Source organism: Podarcis tiliguerta (assembly GCF_965153285.1).
Source record: "Podarcis tiliguerta genome assembly, chromosome: 16".
In the NCBI taxonomy this organism is placed as follows: Eukaryota; Metazoa; Chordata; class Lepidosauria; order Squamata; family Lacertidae; genus Podarcis; species Podarcis tiliguerta.
In genome coordinates this window covers 17,692,319-17,713,115 of record NC_139549.1, presented here as the reverse complement: position 1 = coordinate 17,713,115, position 20,797 = coordinate 17,692,319, and the positions used below count along the sequence as shown (strand labels likewise).

Genomic DNA, 20,797 nt, shown 5'->3' with positions numbered 1-20,797 from the left:
TTAACTCTTTATCCCATCAACCTGAGATCTCTGCATGTTTGGAAGTGATTTAGAGTGCAGTGAACAGCGCTCAAGTGTACTGGAGTGCATTACCCAGCTTCTTTCTGCCTTTAACTGCCACCTGGAGAACTATTGCATTGTTTAACTTTCCTGGAAGGAATAAGGCAGTTTTGACTACGGCTAGTTGCGGGGGGGGGGGGGCTTGATGGGTGAAGACTGGGCAGTTGCTGGGGGGGGGGGGGCTGCTCAGCCAGGTCCCTCTTTGAGTCCAGGGGCTGCTGCCATTGATGCCACAAGCTCTGTGTGGGTCTGTGTCAAATTTGTGCTTCGTGGTCCTATTTGAAGGGTCAGTGTCCTGTCCTGTGCACATCAGCGGTTGTGAGAATGCCTTAAAGCTACGCCTGCTGATCCATCCCTTTTTGTCCGCAGATGTTGCAGCTGCGTTTTGCCAAGGGAGGGGTGGCCTTCTTGGCCCTCAAGCGACTCTCGCTATGCCCTGCTGCTTTCCACAGCACCCAGCGCGTGGAATACAAGCCCATTAAGAAGGTGATGGTGGCCAACAGAGGTGAGTTGGGGCTTTGGCGGGCGGAAGCTGTTGGGGACCATGACTTCTGTGCTAAGCCATTCTCATTCCCCATCAGGATCTGTGCTACCCTCCCCCTTTTGATGTCCAGAAGGCACCTCTTCCCCCAAAGGAGCCATAACATTTGCCTAGAAGTCGCTGTCTAGTTCCTTGGCCCCTTTGTCATTCCAGATCAGAGACATCAGCAACACAGAGGCCAGACCCAGTGGCACCATGGCCACCTATGTGCACAGCCAAGGCTGGAGACTCCATAGGAGTGGAGCTCCAGTGCTGTTTCAGTAGCAGTCATCTTCAGACTGAGCTGCAGCACTAGCTCGTTGCTAGCTGCTCCTTCTGTGGGAGGAGCCTCTTCCGTTTAAAGTGGGGGGCAACCTGCTTTAGCACTCACTGACCGTGAAGAGGTTGTGGTTCTATTAGGTCAGTACAGCATCCTCAGGTTACAGAGAAGAAGAAGAAGAGTTTGGATTTGATATCCCGCTTTATCACTACCTGAAGGAGTCTCAAAGCGGCTAACATTCTCCTTTCCCTTCCTCCCCCACAACAAACACTCTGTGAGGTGAGTGAGGCTGAGAGACTTCAGAGAAGTGTGACTGGCCCAAGGTCACCCAGTAGCTGCATGTGGAGGAGCGGGGAATCGAACCCGGTTCACCAGATTACGAGTCTACCGCTCTTAACCACTACACCACACTGGCTCTCAGCACAATGGTTCCTCTTACAGATGTGCTTCTGGTTGGCTTGATATGACTGAGGCTGGCCCTCCCACCCTCCAAATCCCCAGCCACATCCCTAGGGCCATGACAGGAATGCTGGTTCTTGCATGTTCCCAGGGTTATGCACCAAACCCTGCAAACCGATGCCAGCCTTGAACACTGATTAAACCCTGACGTCAGGGCAGTATATGAATTATAGAGATAATAAATAATACATAAAAAAATCCTGGAAGAGGCATTTCATTGTGTGTGAGAGAAAAAGGGTACATCTCCTTCAGGACATTCAAAAATTAAGGTGCAGGCAATGCTAATTACTAGGTTGTCATCAGGGCAAACTATATTTTAATTACTGGCCCTAAAGGTGTTTTGGCTTATCTTAATTATTGTTTTTAAGTTTGTTTTTATTATTTTGTGTTTTATTATGTTGTTTTAAATGTTGTAAGCTGCCTCGAATCCCTACTTCAGAGAAAGGTGGGATATAAATGCTTTAATTAATAGCAACAACAGCAATAATAGAATTGTAGACAAGGGACAGACAATAATAGAATTGTAGACAAGGGACACAAGGGGTCATCTAGTCCAGCCCCCTGGTACTTGAAACTAGAGAATCCCTGACAGATGGTCATCTAACCCCTTTATATATATTTTTTTAAAATAATTTTTATTAAATGATTTTATGTTACAAAAAAACATTACAACCATACTACCACAAAATATAATTGAGAAATAAAAATTACATACGTCAATATTTTGTATGTTATTTGTTATTTACCATCTTATTTCCTCCCAAACTTTCCATACAAAACACACACACAAAAAGCGGAGAACACACACAAAAAGCAGAGAAGCGGACACAGAGCAATGGATCCAAACTACAAGAAAGAAGATTCCACCTAAACATTAGGAAGAACTTCCTGACAGTAAGAGCCGTTCGACAGTGGAATTTGCTGCCAAGGAGTGTGGTGGAGTCTCCTTCTTTGGAGGTCTTTAAGCAGAGGCTTGACAACCATATGTCAGGAGTGCTCTGATGGTGTTTCCTGCTTGGCAGGGGGTTGGACTCGATGGTCTCTTCCAACTCTATGATTCTATGATTCTATGAAATAACAATGATAATAATGAAAATAAATATCCCCCCCCCCTTTTATCTTACAGAATCTTTTCTTCAATTTTGACTTCCTGTCAAGTCCCTTCGCATATGTTTTATCTTACAATTGAATGTACACAAAACAATAAACCTTTCTATATAAATTTTCCAATACATTCAGAAAATATAATAAATCCTTAATTGTTATCCACCTCCTTTTACTTCCTTTGTCACTCGAATGCTAGCACGGAGTCAAAACTATTATTGTATTTTTGAACATATCTTCTATAACCATCCCATTTTTCCGCATCTAACCCCTTTATAAAACCCTCCAATGAATGAAAGTCTACCATTTTCCGAGGGAGTCCATTCCACTGTCAAAACAGCTCTTACCATCAGAAATTTCTTTCAAAGGTCTAGTCTGAATCTCTCTTCCCTCTGGGGCTACAGAAAAAAAGCTTGCTCCATCTTCTACGTGGCAGCCCTTTTGGTGTTTGGAGGCGACTATCCTATCACCTGTACTCCAGGTCAAGGATAACCAACACCCTTAACTGTTTCTGATAAGGCTTGATTTCCAGACCCTTGATCATCTTGCTCACCCTCCTCTGCACACGTTCCAGCTTGTCAATATCCCTCTTAAACGGTGGGGTCTGACCAAGGCAGAGCAGAGCAACACTATTAATTCTCTAGATCCTGGACACTAGACTTCCGTTGATAGAATAGCATTAGCCTTTTTTGCTGCTGCATAAATAAATAAATAAATAAATAAATAATAATAATAATAATAATTAATATAGGCTGATGCTTGATACCTGCAGTTGTCCTGGCTGCTAAAATTAACTTAATAAAATCACCTGATTGATCGATCAATTGAGGTATGTGCTGAGTTGATCAAATGGTGTAGCTGCTTCCACATTGCAGCCCCCCCTCTCCCTATTTTCATGGGCACTCAACGTTTGTGTTTTCCAGGGGAGATTGCGATCCGGGTGTTCCGAGCATGCACTGAGCTAGGCATCCGGACGGTGGCTGTGTATTCGGAGCAGGACACAGGGCAGATGCACCGACAGAAAGCGGATGAAGCTTACCTCATTGGCCGGGGGCTCCCCCCTGTCCAGGCCTACCTGCACATTCCGGACATCATTCAAGTTGCCAAGGTAAGAAGGACACTGGCTCTCACTGCCGTGAGTGGAATGAGCTATGGGGAGGCCAGGAGGGCTGAACCTATAAAGGAAGGTGGTGGTCTCTGTGTGTTCTCACCTGCTTAAACAAGCACCCCCCCCCCCCAGTTCTCAGCTGCTGCCTCTTCCCCAGACCTTCATCTCTTTGGCACATGGACCTATACTCTGCTCTAGCTAACAAGAAAACATGACCCAGAAGTTTCCCCTCCCCAGTCCCCATGATTGACAGTGCCAAGGAAGGGTGGGGGGGAGGTTGCGTAAATTCTTAGGAAGAGCCACCTTCCTTGGCTCTCATTCACAAGTGCTTTATTAACTCCCTTTGAGGTTTCCCCAGTTGGAAGAGAAGTTCTGGATTTAGCTGCCAAAGTGACAACCTGCCTTTGTCCTCTCGCTTTTCATGTGCACAGTTAAAGCTGGCAAAGGAAATGCTCCACTAACAAGGAGCGAATGTTGGAGGAGGCCTGGAATCCACAGGGTTTGCCATTAGCAGTGCAGCTGCAGCGCAGCCTCGTTGATGCTGAAACACTTGCAGGACCTGTAGGCACTTTATTTGATAGGCAGCGGGAGAGTTTGGGGTGGTTGTGAGTGGTGGGCCCCTCCGCCTCGGTGTAGGTTAAGTCTTCCATTGTGCCCATGTGGGAGAAGCTGAGCGCTGAAAGGTTCAGTACAGATAAGCAGTTGGCTCCTTACCTCTCTTGCCCTGACCTAGCCACTGTGATCTACGCGACGGTCACCTCCAGGCTTGATTATTGTAACTCACCCAACGTGGGGCTGCCCTTGAGACTGACCCAGAATGCTGCGGCGAGACACTCTATAGGGTCCTCGTCATGGGATCACATTCACCCGGTGCTATACCAGCTGCACTGGCTCCCGATGGAGTACAGGATCAGGTTTAAGGTGCTGGTTTTAACCTTTAAAGCCCTTTACGGCCTGGGACCCTCGTACCTACAGGACCACCGCTCCTGGTATGTCCCACGGAAGACCTTATGATCTTCAAATAAAAACATCTTGGAGATCCTGGGCCACAGGGAGGTTAGGCTGGCCTCGACCAGAGCCAGGGCTTTTTCGGCCATGGTCCCGATCTGGTGGAACGCTCTGTCACAAGAGACTAGGGCCCTGCGGGACTTGACATCTTTCCTTAGGGCCTGCACGACGGAGTTGTTCCGCCAGGCCTTTGGCCAAGGCACAGTCTGGCCCACCCCCTTTCTGTATTCCTCATAGAACTCTAGCCCAATGGTTGCCATTAGTTTGATTCTGAATTGATTTTAGAATATATTTTAATTAATATTAATATTAATTAATAATTTTTATGTACACTGTGCTATTTTTACTTGTTGTTAGCCGCTCTGAGCCTGGCTTTGGCCAGGAAGGGCAGGATAGAAATAAAATTTTATTATCATCATCATCATCATCATCATTATTATTATTAGAGAAAGTCCTTCTTCACACAGTGCATAGTTATTAAACTGTGGAACTCATGTCTGCAGTAGGCAGTGATAGCTACCAACTTGGATGACTTAAAAATAGGAATGGTCAGATTCATGGAGGAGAAGGCTATGAATTGCTACTAGCCTTTTGGAATAATGTGTGCAGTTGTGGTCACCTTACCTCAAAAGGAATATTGTTGACTTGGAAACAATTCAGGAAAGAGCAGCCAGAATGATCAAGGCTCGAAATGGCCTCAGCCCAGTATACCTGAAGGAGCGCCTCCACCCCCATCGTTCAGCCCGGATGCTGCTGTCCAGCTATGAGAGCCTTCTGGAGGTTCCCTCACTGAGCGAAGTGAGGTTACAGGGAACCAGGCAGAGGGACTTCTCAGTAGTGGTGCCCACCCTGTGGAATGCCCTCCCATCAGATATCAAGGAAATAAACAACTCTCTGACTTTTAGAAGACATCGGAAGGCAACCCTGTTTAGGGAAGTTTTTAATGTTTGATGTTTCATTGTGTTTTTAATATTCTGTTTGGGAGCCACCCAGAGTGGCTGGGGAAACCCAGTCAGATGGGCAGGGTATAAATAATAAATTATTATTATTATCGAGGGGATAGAGTTACACTGAGGAAAAGTTGCAATGCTTGGGACTTTTTAGTTTAGAGAAAAAGCGAGAAAGAGGTGACCTGATAGAAGCTTATACAATTATGCATGGCAAGGAGAAAATTGATAGAGAAAAGTTTTTCTTCTTATCTCATAACTTGTGGACATCCAATGAAGCTGAATGTCAGAAAATTCAGATAAAAGAAAGTACTACAATGAGGGAACTCCCTCCCACAAGAGGCAGTGATGGCCACCAAACTGCCTGGCTTTAAAAGAGGATTAGACAAATTCATAGAGAAGAGGTCTGTGGGTGACTACAAGCCACAATGGTTATGCTTTGCCCTTCACAGCTGCAAGCATTAATGCTTCTGAATACCAGTTGCTAGAAGCTACAAGACGGGAGAGTCTCCTCGTACTTAGGTCCTGCTTGCTGACTTCCCAGTGGGCATGTGGTTGACCCGCCTATGAGGACAAGATGCTGAAATGGATGCGTTGCCTGAACCAGCAGGCTCTTTTTGTCTCCTTAATGCGAGCACTGAGAGAGAGAGAGAGAGAGAGAGAGAGAGAGAGAGAGAGGTTTTGTGCTGGCAAGCATTATGAAATTGAAACGTAATTGAAAACCAGCATTGCAGTGCCCCCGAATTAATGGTCGTCAGAGTCAAATTTGCTGAGCTAAGTTGTGAAAATGAAGCACAATCAAGAGATCAAATAATTTGTAATAATAATGGCAGCTATATATAAAGCATTCAAACACTCATCTTAATGCACTTTCTTTCTACGATCAGCTGTCACAAGGCAACTTGACATTAGAAGTTTTCAGCAGTGTTCCATAAAAATCACAATGTGAAACAGCCATCACCGCAGCATCAGCTTTTGTCTGTCTATGAAGCCACCAGCAAGATAGGTCCATGGCATTCTTCCTAATTTGCAGAGAGAGGAATTGAGAGGGCGAGAGTGCATTCCAGATGCTGATGGACACAGTTAATGGTCAGGGATGATGGGAGTCACAGTCACAGATTCCCCACCCCTGAATCGGAGAAGGGCAAGTCGAAGTTGAATGTCAGAAAACCCCAGAGAGGGAAATGAAAGTCCTTTTGCATGCAGTGCATATATAAACTATTGATTTCCCTCCCACAGGAGGCAGTGATGGCCACCGCCATGGATGGCTCTGAAAGAGGATTAGGCAAATACATGGAGGAGAGGGCTGTCAATGGCTACTAGCTAGGATGATTTTATTTGCTGCATTTATATCCCACCTTCTATCTCTAAGGAGCTCAAGGCGACATATATAGTTTCCCCCCTCCTTATATAATCCCCACAACAGCCCTGCTTAATTTCAAACTCTGTGTTTCTGCAGGAGAACGAAGTGGATGCCGTCCACCCTGGCTACGGCTTCCTCTCTGAGCGATCTGACTTCGCCCAGGCCTGCATTGAGGCCGGCGTGCGTTTCATTGGGCCCTCTCCTGAAGTGGTGCAGAAGATGGGCGACAAGGTAGAGGCCCGCGCCATCGCCATCTCCGCAGGTAAGGGTTACGTTGACTGACAAGCGAGGGCGTGCCTGACTCCCAACTTGCACAGAGTTCCTCATCCAATAAGAAGGCAGGATCAAAGCAGACGAAAGTCATCTAACACTAGCAGTCTGTGTGCTAGGTCTGTTCCCTCCGCTCCAGTTCTTTGTGTCCTCTGCCCCTCTTCCCTGCCTCCTAACGCAGCAGGTCTTTCGTGAAACTGGAGGCTTCTGAAAAAGCGAGCGGATATGGAGAGCCATTGCAAATTTGGGGAGTGTTACAGAGATGCCACCACGAAGCGCAGAAGCTTTTAATTCTATTTTTATCCCGCCTTTCGTCAAAACTTCACAAGGCAAGCAATGTGGTCCCTGCCTCTTTTTTAGAGATAGGATATTCCCCATGCTTCCCAGGCTACTGGCCCTGGTGCACAACCATTGCACTTGCACATCCCTGGCTTTTAGGCCCTGCTTTAAACCTGGAATTGCCCAAAAGATGTGACCTGCGGGGGGGGGGGGGGCAGAGGGGGGTGGAACAGGGGTAGTGGGTACAGTAGGGAGAGAAAAATAGAATTGTAGAGTTGGAAGGGAGCACCATGGGTCATCAAGTCTAACCCCCTTCAATGCAGGAATCTTATCTAAAGAATCCCTAACAGAATGCCATCTAGCCTCTGCTTAAAAGCTGCTTAAAAGCTTCCAGGGCCTCATTCTCTGGAGCAGCAGAAGACAAGCTTGCACCATCTTCTGTTGCCTTTCAGTCTCCTCTTCTTCCCTTCTGCTCTCCAGGGGTGCCTGTGGTTCCCGGAACAGACGCCCCCATTTCCTCGCTCAGCGAGGCTCAGGAGTTCTCCAAGACTTACGGGTTCCCCATCATTTTCAAAGCTGCCTACGGCGGAGGAGGGCGGGGCATGAGAGTTGTGCGCAGCTATGAGGTAAGGGCTGCTGCTTTGCTTCTCCTTGGCTTGCGGGGGCAGGGGTCTTGCACCCTTCCCACTGGGGAGGGGGTGAGGCTGGGTTGGTAGGTTAGGTGTCCGGCTCCGTTAAAGTTTCAGGTCAGACATATTGCTTTGTTTCCTGTTTGGTGTGTCTCCAGGAGCTTTCTCTTGAAATCCTGCAACTTTCTATACCACAAGCATTCCGGTTTACATAGCGTCCTGAGTTGGCTGTGCCATAGTGCAAAAGTGCCCCTCCGGAGGGCAGTAATTCACTGACTAGTGAGACAACATCCTGGAGGGGATGGTCTGATTGGGACACGACAGGTGGGGAGAATTTGAGGAGGTGCCCAATGATGAGACTGGGGAGGGACTCAGCAGGTATGGGAGAGCCACATCAGGATCCCAGGGTCATCTGAGCTGTCAGAGGAGGCAGTCGACAGGCAAGGAATCTGATTCTGGGGAGGGACCCACGGGTTGTTACCTTTCCAGCCATTGCCTGTCTCGCCCTCCCTGGCACCGTCTCTGAAGCCAGTCACTGCTGATGAGACTCTGCCCTTCCGGGAAGCGTCCAACACCCAGTCTGGCTCTGATCCATCGCTGTCGCCTCCTCTCTTGCCTGGGACACAGAGACGCCAGCACAAACAGTCCCCCGTGTGGAGTTCCCATTTGCAGGCACAAACCCAAGCTGCATCCTGCTTCGAATCATAGAATTGTAGAGTTGGAAGGGTTCCAAATCGTCGTCTAGTCCAACCCCCTGCTGTGCCTATCCCTCTCCTTTAGAGCAGGAGTCCAGGGGGGCGTGTCAACTGTTGGATCGACATTTTAGCTCACCTAGTCGTGCCCTGTGCTGGCCGGTGCTCCTTGCTTTGCTTTCTTCTATAGTAGAAAACAAGCTCCAAATTCAAGTCCTTCATGCAGCAGGAGCCAAGACAATAGTGTTGGGGAGACATTGGATGGCCCAGCGCAAATCCACCACAAGTGCAGTATTAATGCGTCCATGGCATATTGCAGGATGGTCCCACAAAAAACCCAAACACCAGCCTGCAAAGGACCCTGAACATATTGCTTGCTTGCAAGAATAAAAAGTTTGTGTGTGTGGAGGTGAGGCTGGGCTAGGGTGTGTGCAAGAAATAGACGGGTCTTACAGAATCTCTCATCAGAGGAGAGATGCTGAGGAAGGAGGATTGCTGGAGTTTTTAGGGGCAGGGGAAGGCTGAGAAGGGGCATCAGTGACAGTCCCCACCTTTCCTTCCATCCTCCCTCCCTCTGTCTTTCGTTCTGGGGCCCTGGGCAGCCAGTTGGAGCAAAAGCATCCCACATTCCACTCACTTTAACTGCAGATAACACCATTACCATCTTCTCCCTGCAGGAGCTGGAGGAAAACTACACCCGGGCCTTTTCGGAGGCTCTGTCCGCATTTGGGAATGGGGCTCTGTTTGTGGAGAAGTTTGTGGAGAAGCCAAGACACATTGAAGTCCAGATTTTGGGTATGTTTGTGTTCCTTACGTGAACTGCTGGCAATGAGGGCTGATTAAGGACCATTTCATGTGCCCCTTCCTTTCTTTGTTTCAACCCGGGCAGAAGTGTGCTGTTGCCACAGGCAGGGAGGGAGACAATTTGTCTGGAGGGTTTGGGGCAAGTCAGTACACTGCTGCTCAGCTTGCTGAGTTTATTTCCAACTGTTCCCATTCTCAGGGTTCAAGGAGGACAAAAGCATCTTGAAGGCAATAAATAAGTGTGTGTGTGTGTGAGAGAGAGAGAGAGAGAGAGAGAGAGAGGCCTAGTTCACACATCACTTTAAACCACAGATAACTAAACTACGGTTTAAAGGTCAACACACAGAGTTCTGGTGTGTTCTGCTATGGGGCTAAAATTGTGGGCCCTTCACTCCTCCCTTGCTCCTGCTGCTGCTGGTGGTAATTAAGTCATGGTCTGGCTAAGCGTTATATCAGAACCCAGGGCCATAATTTTAGCTCCAAAGCACCAGAACACTGTGCTTTCACATTTAAACCATAAATCAGCTTACGTATGGCTCAGCTATGGTCAAAGTGATGTGTGAACGAGGCCAGAGAGGAAGATATGCAAAAACCAGGCCTGCCACCCAATTTAAAGAAGTCATTTAATCGCATGAACTTTAATCAAGTGATTACTTGACTGGTGTTAATGAAACAATAGGTCCAACGGGAGCTGAATGTTTTGTTATAAGATGGTGCCAGCTGGTGCCAAACTTGGAAGGGGCACTACTTCCTTTGAGAGAGAGAGAAAGAGAGAGAAGAAAGGAAAGGAAGGCTTGTATTAATGTGAAATAAAGGCTTGTATTAATGTGAAATTAATGTGAAATAAATATTGGTAATATTAAACAGTGCGCTTCTTGATTACTCAAGGGTGCCTTGTTAGTCTGTCTACAGGCTTGCTTCTTCTTCTTTTTTACTTGATTAATCCAACCAATTAATTTGCTTGCAAGCTATATTCATAAGAACATCAGAAGAGCCCTGCTGGCTCAGGCCAATGGCCCACCTAGTCGAGCAGCCTGTTCTCACAGTGGCCAACCAGATGCCCCAGTGGGAAACCAGCAAACAGGACCTGAGCACAAGAGTAACACACCCCCACCCACCCACCATGATTTCCAGTAAAACCTCCCCTCTGCTCCTCCCTTGGGCAGGTGACAAATATGGGAACGTGGTGCACCTGTACGAGAGAGACTGCTCCATCCAGAGGCGGCACCAGAAGGTTGTGGAGATTGCCCCTGCCGCCCACCTCGACTCCCAGCTGCGCTCCAAACTCACCAACGATGCCGTCAAGCTGGCAAAGCAGGTGAGAGCTCCAGAGGACAGCCATGTTCCTTTGTTTATTGCATTTATATTCCAACTTTTTCTCCAAGGAGCCGAAGGTGGCGTACATAGTTCTCTCCCCCCCCCCCCCCACATTTAATCCACACAACAACCCTGTGAAGTTGGCAAGGATGAGAGACTAGACCAATATAACCCAGCAAGCTAAATGGCTGATTGGAGATTTGAATCCTCGTCTCCCAGGTCCCAGTCTGACACTCTAACCACTACACCACCACTGGCTTTCTGTTGGGAACTCTGCGTCCAGGCAAGAGTGCCCTCCATTTTGACCATCTCTGGCTACAGCTCCCATCAGCCACAAGCAACTTGGCCATTTGGGGCTACAACTCCCATCAGCCCCAGCTAGGATGGCTACGTTCTCATCAGCCTCAGCATCCTATGGATGTACTGCCTGGGACTGCTGGGAGTTGTAGTCTGAGATGGCCAGGCTGCCCGAGGCTGATAGGAGTTGCAGTCCAAAATGGCTGTGCTGCCCGAGGCAAGTGGAAGTCATAGTCCAAAACATCTGGAGGGCACCCAGTTGTCAAAGGTCTGATCCAGACAGTATATGGTGAGGAGAGAAGACACCCAATTTTGACCCTGTTCTAAAAAATAGGGAGAGGGCTTACTGGAAGGGACATGCTTGGCATACAGAAAGGTCTCCAGAAGCCATCTCTGGCATCGCTTGTCAAAAAGGGTCTCGGGGTTGAGGAAGACCTTTGTCTGAGACCCCAGAGAGCTGCCACCAGTCAGAGCAGGGCCTCGGAGGTAGATCCATACACTTTTGTGCGTTTGGGTGCCTGCCACTGTGTACAAGCACCAGCGCCCTGGGGGAGAGGGATCCTGCTATCACTCGCTCTCGACTGGCAGCCTGGGCTTTTGCGAGACAAACTAAAGTGGCTTCTTGGCCAGGTGCCACCTCTGGGCCATGCATTTGCGCTGCTGGCCAGCTCATCTGCAGAGGGACGATGGGGACTCTGCTGCCATCCAGCACCATCTGGATTAATTGCTAAGCCTGCAGCTGAGAATCTGGCAGCTGCCCCCAGAGGGATGTGGGGAGGGGAAGAGGGGGGAGGAGAGAGGAGGAGGGCTCTCTGGCCTCCCTGGGTTGTGGGAGGTAAAGCCATGCCATTGCCTTGCCTTGCTGTGAAAGCGTTGCAGCCATGAACTTGGAAGTGTCATTCCAGTGTTGATGCACGGATACGTTTTGAAAGATGCATTTTACCAAACAGTGGGGAGAAGAGGAGATGTGACGTATTGGTCATGCTGCCAGCCCCTGCTGTGCTGTGCTGGGATTTGAGCCTGAGCGCCCAAAGGCTCCCAGGATCTGGGTGCACAGATGCTTGCCTGCATCTCTAGAGCCGCAGGAACCCTGTTTCTACAAGGGGCATGTGTGGTCTCTTTTGCAACCACTGAACCTATTGATAAGAAGACTAGGAAGAGAATTCAGGAATTTTAGCCTCTGTCCTTCTCTCCCAATCGCTGATGGCAGATCTGTTGGCTTTCAGCTGCACCCTATAATCCATAAAAGAGAAGGTTTGCCTCTTTTCCTAGTTCACAATTGCCTGTCTGGTCCTCCAACTCCATGGTAATTCACAGAGGAGAAAGAGGGGATGGTGGAAAGAGACAACTGAAGAGAACAGACTCCCTCAAAAGGTGGTGGACTCCTTCACTGGGGGCTTTTAAGCAGGGGTGGCAAGGCCTTTTGTCACAGCTTCTTCAGGTGCAATTCCTTCATTTTCCTTCATTTTAGTGAGTTGGACTAGATGACCCCTGGGTTCATCTCCAACTATGCAATTCTGTGAGATTGGTTCCATCCTCCCAGCTTTTTCCGCTTGGATCAGTCCCTGAATATGGAGCTAATCGGCTGTCTGAACATCACTGGTGCCTGCGATAGAAGCTTTTTACAAGCCCCCTCCCAGGTGGAGCAGAAGAGCTCCCGAGCTTTCCATCAAAGTGATGGCCCCATCCCTGGAGGTGCCATTTCCCTGCAAAGACTTGGCCTCTGCTCTCTCCTGACTAGGACACCGGCAGCACAGGGAATTGAGTTCAGTGGCTCATGCCAGAACAAAGTAACACACACACACCTACCTCTCTTTGGAGCTCCAATAAGCTGCCTGGGAGTCTCTCTATTCAGCGGCTCTTAAAGGGGATATAAGTGCATCCGTAGACTCCTCTCCCCAATCTGTGCCACAGGTTTCCTTACAACTTGCCCTCCACGCCAGGGATGTGAGCACGTCTCCCTGTTTCTGTTCCGTGTCAGTGCTGTGTGTGCTCAGCCCTCGGACTGTTCTCTCCCAGCAGGACTGCTCTGGTGTCCTTAAGGAAAATCTTTCCCAGCCAAATGATATTTTGGCTTCAATGAAAAGAAGGAATGCTACCATCCAAAACCCGGAGAGCCACTGCCACCCCATGTCGGCAGTACTGAACTAAATAGACCAATGGTCTGATGTAGTATAAGGCAGCCTCTTGCGTTCATATCAAGGGAAAGTTAGAAGTGGACCGGCCAGGTATCTGTGGCAGCTTTCAGGGAGGGAGAGTGATGTTCTCTGCTGGAACAAGCGATGCTTAAAAGGACCTTGGCCATGCCGACCTCACTTTACAGCAGGGAGATGGATGTGTGTGGGTCTTCACTGTTGTGAAGCTGTGAAGCTATTGGGAGGAAAGGCTGAAGAAAGGCAAGGTTTGTTTGTGTGTTTGGCCTTGACATGTTTCTGACTGGCACAGAGGTGCAATTATTATTATTATTATTTCCCAGTATCCTTTGCAAGTGTGTCTTCTCATGCCTGCCTGCCTGTGTACAGGCACGGACCCAGTTATGCTTTGTTTTATTTACCTCTTCTGACCTACTGTGTGCAAACAGTGTGTGCCATCTTTGCCAGAGACCCGGGAAGATGGAAGAATTCTCTCCCCACCCAGAGCTCTGCTCCTCGCACAGTGACAAGCGACAGGAAGGCACAGAGCAATTAAGGGAATGAGCACACCGGTGTAACGAATTGTACAGGAAGCAGGACTTTTTTAAGGAGATGAGTTGGAGCTGAGTGGCAGAGCATCTGCTTGGCAATGCAGAAGGCCCCAGATTCATTCCCCAGTGGCATCTCCCAAGTAGGGCTGCGAGTGACTCTTGCCTAAACAGTAGACAGTACTGAGGAAGATGGGCCAATGGTGTTATTCAGTATAAGGCTGCTTTCTATTTGCTTCTGCTCCCCTCCCCAATTTTTTGCATGGTAACAGCATATTTTTGGGATGGGGGGGAGGGGACAGCTCTGCAGAGAAGCAGGTTGGCAGAAACACCATTGTTGCAGCCAGAGTTCAGGGCTCGAGTCAACTCAGCTGAAGAACGTTTGGGAAATGGGACTTGATGATCATTTATTCCAACCCCCAAATTAATGCCGAGTGTCAAAATGAGGCGGTGGGCTCTGATTCTCTGCATGATTGGCAGGCTCTTCCAAAAGTCTTTCAGCACCCTGTCTCAGCAGCCAGCCAGATGTTCTAGGAACCTTCCCGTCAGAGCAGAAAGGCAAGGGGTCCTCCCCAGCCTTTCACCCCAAGTATTTGGTATTCTAAGGTAGACACTCTCTGTACATACAGATTCCATTTTGCTATGTTGGCTAATAGCCGCTGAAGACTTCCTACTCTATCGTGCATTTGTCTCATCATTTTGAAAGGCTTTTAGCTCCCAAAGGAAGGAAGGAAATTCCATCCTTTTGCATTGTGCGAAGAAGGACCCATCAGTGATCTGAATTCTAGCATGCTGAGAGCAGGGAGTGGAATCTCACTCTTTCTCTCTTCTCCCTAAAGACCAAGCACAAAGGGAATTGGGATGGGGGAGGGGGAGAAGAACATTCCTGTCCACTGATTCTCAGCGGAGTGTTTCAAGGTCACTTCACTCTTAGCAAGACCAAACGGTTGGTGCAAAATGTTGTCAGGAAGGTGAGGCATATATAGAGGGTGTTTAGCCAAGGGATCTCAGTGGCAGCTCCGTGTCCCAAGGCAGTAGCTCAACAGGGGCTTGCAGGAGGTATCTGTGTGTCTGTGTGTGTTGCCTTCATGTTGCACTTGCAGTTCTCTTGGGATCATCTGGCTGGCCACTATCAGAGACAGAACACTGGGGCTTGGGCCTCGTCCAGCAGGGCTTCTTAAGGAAAATCTTTCCCAGCCGAACGATATTTTGGTTTCAGTGTAAAGAAGAAAGTAGAACCACCACCCCCATTAAAAAAATGGCAGGTGCTGCATTCAGGAACCACTTTTGCTGGGCCTTGCCAAGGTTTGCTCCTGTCCTGGCTCTTGCTTGAAGATGCAGCTCCAGGACTCTCTCGGCTGTATTATGGTCGAAGGCTTTATTACAGAATTCACCGCAATGCCCAAATGTTGATCGGCTTACAAGGTGCACAAGTCAGCAGTTATATTGAAACTCTAAAAGGTTCCTGGCTAGGTGTAAGCTAAGATGTTGTCCCAATACTTGGCACTCCAGCTGAGCTCCCCTTTTGAAGAGTGGGGCAGACAGAGACATTCACACGGTTGCTGTCCTGAGCCCCGGGACTGGGGAAAGCAAACTGGCATTCCTGCGAGTTGCTTGGGTCTATAGCATCAAAGAATTGTAGAGTTGGAAGGGATCCTGAGGGTCATCTAGTCCAACCCCCGGCAATGCAGGAACCACAACTAAAGAATCCCTGACAGATAACCCTCCAACCTTTGTTTAAAAATCTCTGATGAAGGAGAGTCCACCACCTTTCGAGAGAGTCCGTTCCACAGCTCTTAGCACCAGAAAGTTCTTCCTAATGTTTAGTCTGAATCTCCTTTTCCTGATATTTGAATTCGTTGACTTGGGTCCTACCCTCTGGAGCAACAGAAAAGAAGCTTGCTCCATTTCCCATCATCTCACACTCTTCTCCATTCTAAACATACCCAACTCCCTCAACCTTAAGGCTTGGTTTCCAGACCCTTTATCATCTCAGTCACCCTCCTCTACACACCTTCCAGCTTGTCAATATCCTTCGTAAACTGTGGTACCTAGAAGTGGACACAAGACTGCACGTGGGGTCTGACCAAGGCAGAACAGAGTGGTACTATTACGCCCCTTGATCTGGATGCTTGCCCTGCCACCCCATCCTTTAAGGCAGAGTTGCTGCAGCCAACCCAAGCCATGCCCACCACTGAGTCTTTCTGTGCCTTTGTCAGGTGCTTTTGCCTGGCTGAAATGTACTTTTGAACTGGGGCAGTGCCTGGGACTTGGCATCAATGCATGTGTGCAGAAACCTGACGTTGGCATGGCCAGAAGTTGGCCCACTGCACAATGGCGAGAGTCATATCCATTGCCCCACCCACTTTTGCTCCTTGTTGAATACGGGAACCATCATATCTTGTCGCTTTACAAAGTGGGAATAGATTAAAAGGTAGAACAACCCCCCTGCCCAGGAAAGAACGAGGGGAGCCAAGATCAGAATTCCACAAAGGGGCGAGGAGGAGTTGGACTGATCCCTAAACCTGCTTCCAGTTGGACATCTCATTTATTTACCTGTGGATACCCATCCCTCTGACCTGGCCCCAAAACTGTGCCTCTGTGGCATGCTGGTCACTAGAGGGCAGTGTGGTTGCTCCTCAGACAGACAAAGCTCCTCCCTTGCCTCTCCGCCCCCCTCACAATGCTCCTATACCCTTAAATGCATTGCTAAACAGCTCCAGCAGGAAGATCCATCCACTCCCCCCACAAAGACACCTCCTTCCTCCTATTTTTGTTTAAATGGCAGCATGGGGGGGGCGGGTTGGACGGAGCTGCAGCCTTGGCTTGAGGGGCAAACCGCACCCCTGAAACCTGGAGCAACAAACCCTCTCAACCTTGGCTGTATTAATAAAAACTTCAGGGTGTTATATATGATTGCCAGGATCAGCCGACTTGGAGCTGCTTGCCCCAGTGACTTAGAGGCTGTTGGCGCTGTGGGTGATAGCACTTCGTAATCTCTCCCTCCCTCCCTCCTTCCCTCTCTCCCTCCCTCCTAATAGTTCTTTGGGGGATTGTGGGGGTGGAGGGGCAGAGAGAGAGAGACTTGAAGCATAAGTAGAACAGCTGGATGGGAAAGACAAGACAGCATTATTTCTTTAATTTGCTGCATTTAAATCCTCCCGATTCTGCAGCAGAGCTCAAAGCAGCATCCGTGGTTTGTGTGTGTGTGTGTCTTCCCAGACAGTCTGTTCCCTGGCCAGCCTCACTTACATGTTTGTTTAAAAGCATTTCTAAACCACATAACATTTAAAAATCATCTCTATGCATCACACAATAGAAAAGAAAGCAATAAGCAGCATCTTTAAAAACAGAACTCTGCAAGAACATGAGTAGAATCTGCTTGATCAGGCCAATGCCCATCTAGTCTAGCATTCCTGTTCTCAGATGCCTGTGGGAAACGAGAAAGCAAGATTTGAGCACGAGGGCACTCTCCCCTCTGGTATTCAGAATTTGTCATTTACCATTATTTGCTTACGGTACTTCATATACTGCCCTTCATCTGGGAATTGCTTCCCCTCTCCCCCTTTTGAAGACAACATTTGCCCATCTCCAGTTGTGCAGCATCTCATCTGTTTCCCAAGGATTCTTAAAGATTTCAGGCAGCAGCTCTGAAATAACACCTGCTGGTTCTTCCAGCACTCTGGGGTGTAATTCCTCTGACCTTGGAGACTTGAACTTATTTAAAGCAGTCTCTAGTTAAAAGTTTCTCTGAGAGCAAAGCTGGGAAAGATCCTGACCCCTCTAAACTAGAGACGATTAGGATCAGATATCGGGTTTTTCTGACCCAGCAAGCTTCAGGTTAGAGTGGGATTTTGAACCCAAGGTGAGCCAGGTCCAACCCTGGCACTCAGAATGACTGCACTCCACGCAACATTTTTATTTATTTTTAATTTGTTTCATACAATTTGTATGCTGTTTGATTGTGTTAAAATACCCAAAAACCACACCAACCCTCAAGGTGATTTACAAAGAGAATAACATTACCAGTAAAAGGAGTAAAAAACCAACTCTTTTAAAACTTTCAAAAAAACCAGCAATAAAGTAAAAGCAGATTAAAACACATGTCAGCATTCTATATATCTGTACATACTTACATATCTAGGTGGACTTGTCTAAACAGAAATGTCTTTAGCAGGCACTGAAAATAGTACAGTAAAGGCTCCTGCCTGATGTCAATAGGCAGGGAGTTCCAAACTGTAGGTGCTCCCACACTAAGAGATTGATTTCTTATAAATACAGTGTTTCCTAAGAGAACGGGCCAAGGAGGCTGCAATCTAAATGTCTCTGATGGTGGAGGCAAAGGGGTTGTGTGGAGTGGGCAAGAAATGGAGAAGCTTGTCTGGCGAGGAATGAATACAGGCAAATGCCACTTGGGCTCTCCTGTCCTTTAGAGTGTGTGTGTGTGTGTGTGTGTGTGCGGGGTGAGGATCAAGTAGATTTGGCATTAAAGCAAGAGCCATCATCTGTGTTCTCCACATTGTTAGCATTTTAGGCTTGCTTTTGAAAAACAGCTTGAGTTGGGTTGTCAGGCATCCCCCCCACCTGCTGGCTTGCCAAGTCACATCCGGAAGGCTCATGACCTGGAAGCTCCTTTGCAGTGGCAAAGCCCTTTTCTTTCCTAATTGGGCATTTGCCTTTGATTCCCCCCCCCTTCCCCCTGTAATCTGCAGCTTGTTTTCGGGCCTGCTTTACCCTGCCTGTCTTCAGCTTCCCAGTTTTCTGTCACTCTCCAGGCCCTTCTCAATCCCTTGGGTACTCGCAAGCTGGCAAAAGCTCTCTCTTTCACTCTCAGGGCTGCCAACAAACTATCCCATGGCTCCGCATGGCTAAGCCCACATATCCAGGACTGACATTTGGTTTGCCACTTTTTTGTGGGGGGAGGGGAAGCACTTCCGTGTCTTGAAGGCAGAAGGTCTTCAGCTTCCATCGATTCCAGCCAAAGCAGCCATGCTGGCAGGGCCTAATGGAAGTTGTAGTCCAGAACATCTGGAGAGCATCTGACTTAGATGGCGAAGCAACTGGGCAGGGAACAAGCCTTGTATGCAGAAGGCCTGAGGTTCTGTTCTCAGCATTTCTGGTGAAAAGGAAAGAGCCTGGTGAGGCCAACGTTGTCATGGCTCCTGTGGTGACAAATGAGAAGGAGCGGTCCTGGCAGGATCCACCAGAGGGAGAGGAGGTGTCAAAGGAGATTGAGGAGACTGTTGGTGGGGAGGGTGGCCCAAGTAGCCCACCAGGAGGCATCCCTGCCCAGTTGCTGCTTCTAGATGCCCCAAACGCAATTCTTGAGAAAGGGGGTAAATGCAGTATTCACTATAGCACACAATTCAAAACTGCACTCAGAAAACATGGTAAAGGCTTTGCTTGTTTGTTTGATTCCTTGTTTGTATGTAGATGCAGGGTGCGTTACTTCACGACTTCCCCCTTGCTCCGCTACAAGTTCCCCAGGCTTTAAAACATGTAACTCATAATGAGACAAGATAGAAATTAATGTATGTAAATATTCTATTGTTAGAGACAACTCCATTCATGAAGAAGGTTCGAAACAAGTTATAAGCCTGGGGAACTTGGCTTATAAGTCTGGGGAACTCAGTGTGGTTCAGAGCGGCTGCTGATGCTGATGCCTCCTCTGTCACCTCGGACTTGGAGACACCAGCATAGCCCATCAGAGAAAGTTCCTGTTGGCTTGCCCTGCCTAAAGAAACATCCCAATTGTCACACTGAAGTTGTGCCTGCCCTGCTCCTTTACCGTGGGGGACGAGGGAATGTGTCTCTTCTCAGCTTGCTTCACCATGAAGAAACCCTGTTGTGCCATTGGACCCTATTTTGCTCCATACCATGCTGGAACCTAGAAATCTGCCTTATCCTGAGTCAGACCATTGGTCCATCTAGCTCAGCATCGTCTACATGGACTGGCAGTGTCTCAGGATTTTGGATTCTCCTCACCCTACCATAGCTTGAACCGGGGACTTTCTCCATACACAGCCAATGCTCTGCCCCTGAGCTGAGGTCCTTCCTCATACCATTTTGAGCATTTTGGCAGTTCTTCATCCTCCAGTGAGAGCTGGGATGCTTAAAAGCCTTGCTTCTGCACTGTTGACTGTGTGGCCTGTATCTTGAGTTATGTACTTGCTGATTTTTGGAATGAAGCCTCCGGGAATTCTTGAGCCGAGAGTCCGAGGACTATGCCTGAGAGCTGGAGCCAAATGGAATCCCCATCCAAATAGCTCTTGAGTACAAGCTGGCAGCAGCCCAAAGACCCGACAAGCCTCCCTGCCATGCTTATGGGCTTCCCTGCAGCACCTGCCTGGCTGCTGTTGAAGACTGCTGGGCTTCGGTCCAGTTCACTAGGGCTCATTGGAGTGCAGAAAACTTCAGATTCCGCCTTCAGTATCTTCTTTTAGAACTCAGGTGGGGAAGCTGAAGCCTGAGGGCTCCATCTGGCCCTCAGGCTAATTTTGTGCAGGTGAGGGGAGGTCGGAGACAGAGAGAATTGAAAAGAATGGAGGGGGGGCCTCCCCTTCAAGAAAGGAAGAAATTTGGACCTCTGTCAAGGGTGATCTTCACCCCACAAAGCAACATTCAGGGGAGATTAAAGAAGGTCCTTCATTCAGTGTGCATAGTTAGACTGTGAAACTCACTCCCACTGGACTCAGTGATGACCAACACCTGGGATGGCTTTGAAAGAGGAATAGATAAATTCATGGAGGAGGAGGCTATTGGTGGCCATTGGCCTCAGTGGCTGTGCTCTGCCTTTGCGGTCACAGGCAGTAACGCTTCTGAAGACCAGTTGCTGAAAACCACAGCAGCTCAAATCCTGTATGCAGGATTCCTAGCAGAGGCATCTGGTTGGCCATTGTGAGAACAGGATGCTGGACTAGATGAGCCATTGGCCTGATCCAGAAGGCTCTTCTGTTGTTCGTACCTGCCGGGTGTGGTAG

General features: G+C 48.5%; 1 protein-coding gene across 16 annotated transcripts in view; it reads left to right on the top strand.

Annotated features, from left to right (window-relative positions):
• PC (pyruvate carboxylase) overlaps positions 1-20,797 on the top strand; it is a 258,381-nt gene that overhangs the window by 60,593 nt on the left and 176,991 nt on the right. For all 16 annotated transcript variants that reach the window (XM_083417268.1, XM_083417277.1, XM_083417267.1 and 13 more), the window contains 6 exons: positions 430-565; positions 3,347-3,531; positions 6,946-7,111; positions 7,879-8,024; positions 9,397-9,514; positions 10,690-10,841. In XM_083417268.1, coding sequence (XP_083273394.1) covers positions 430-565; positions 3,347-3,531; positions 6,946-7,111; positions 7,879-8,024; positions 9,397-9,514; positions 10,690-10,841 — 903 coding nt within the window. The remainder of the gene's footprint in view (positions 1-429; positions 566-3,346; positions 3,532-6,945; positions 7,112-7,878; positions 8,025-9,396; positions 9,515-10,689; positions 10,842-20,797) is intronic.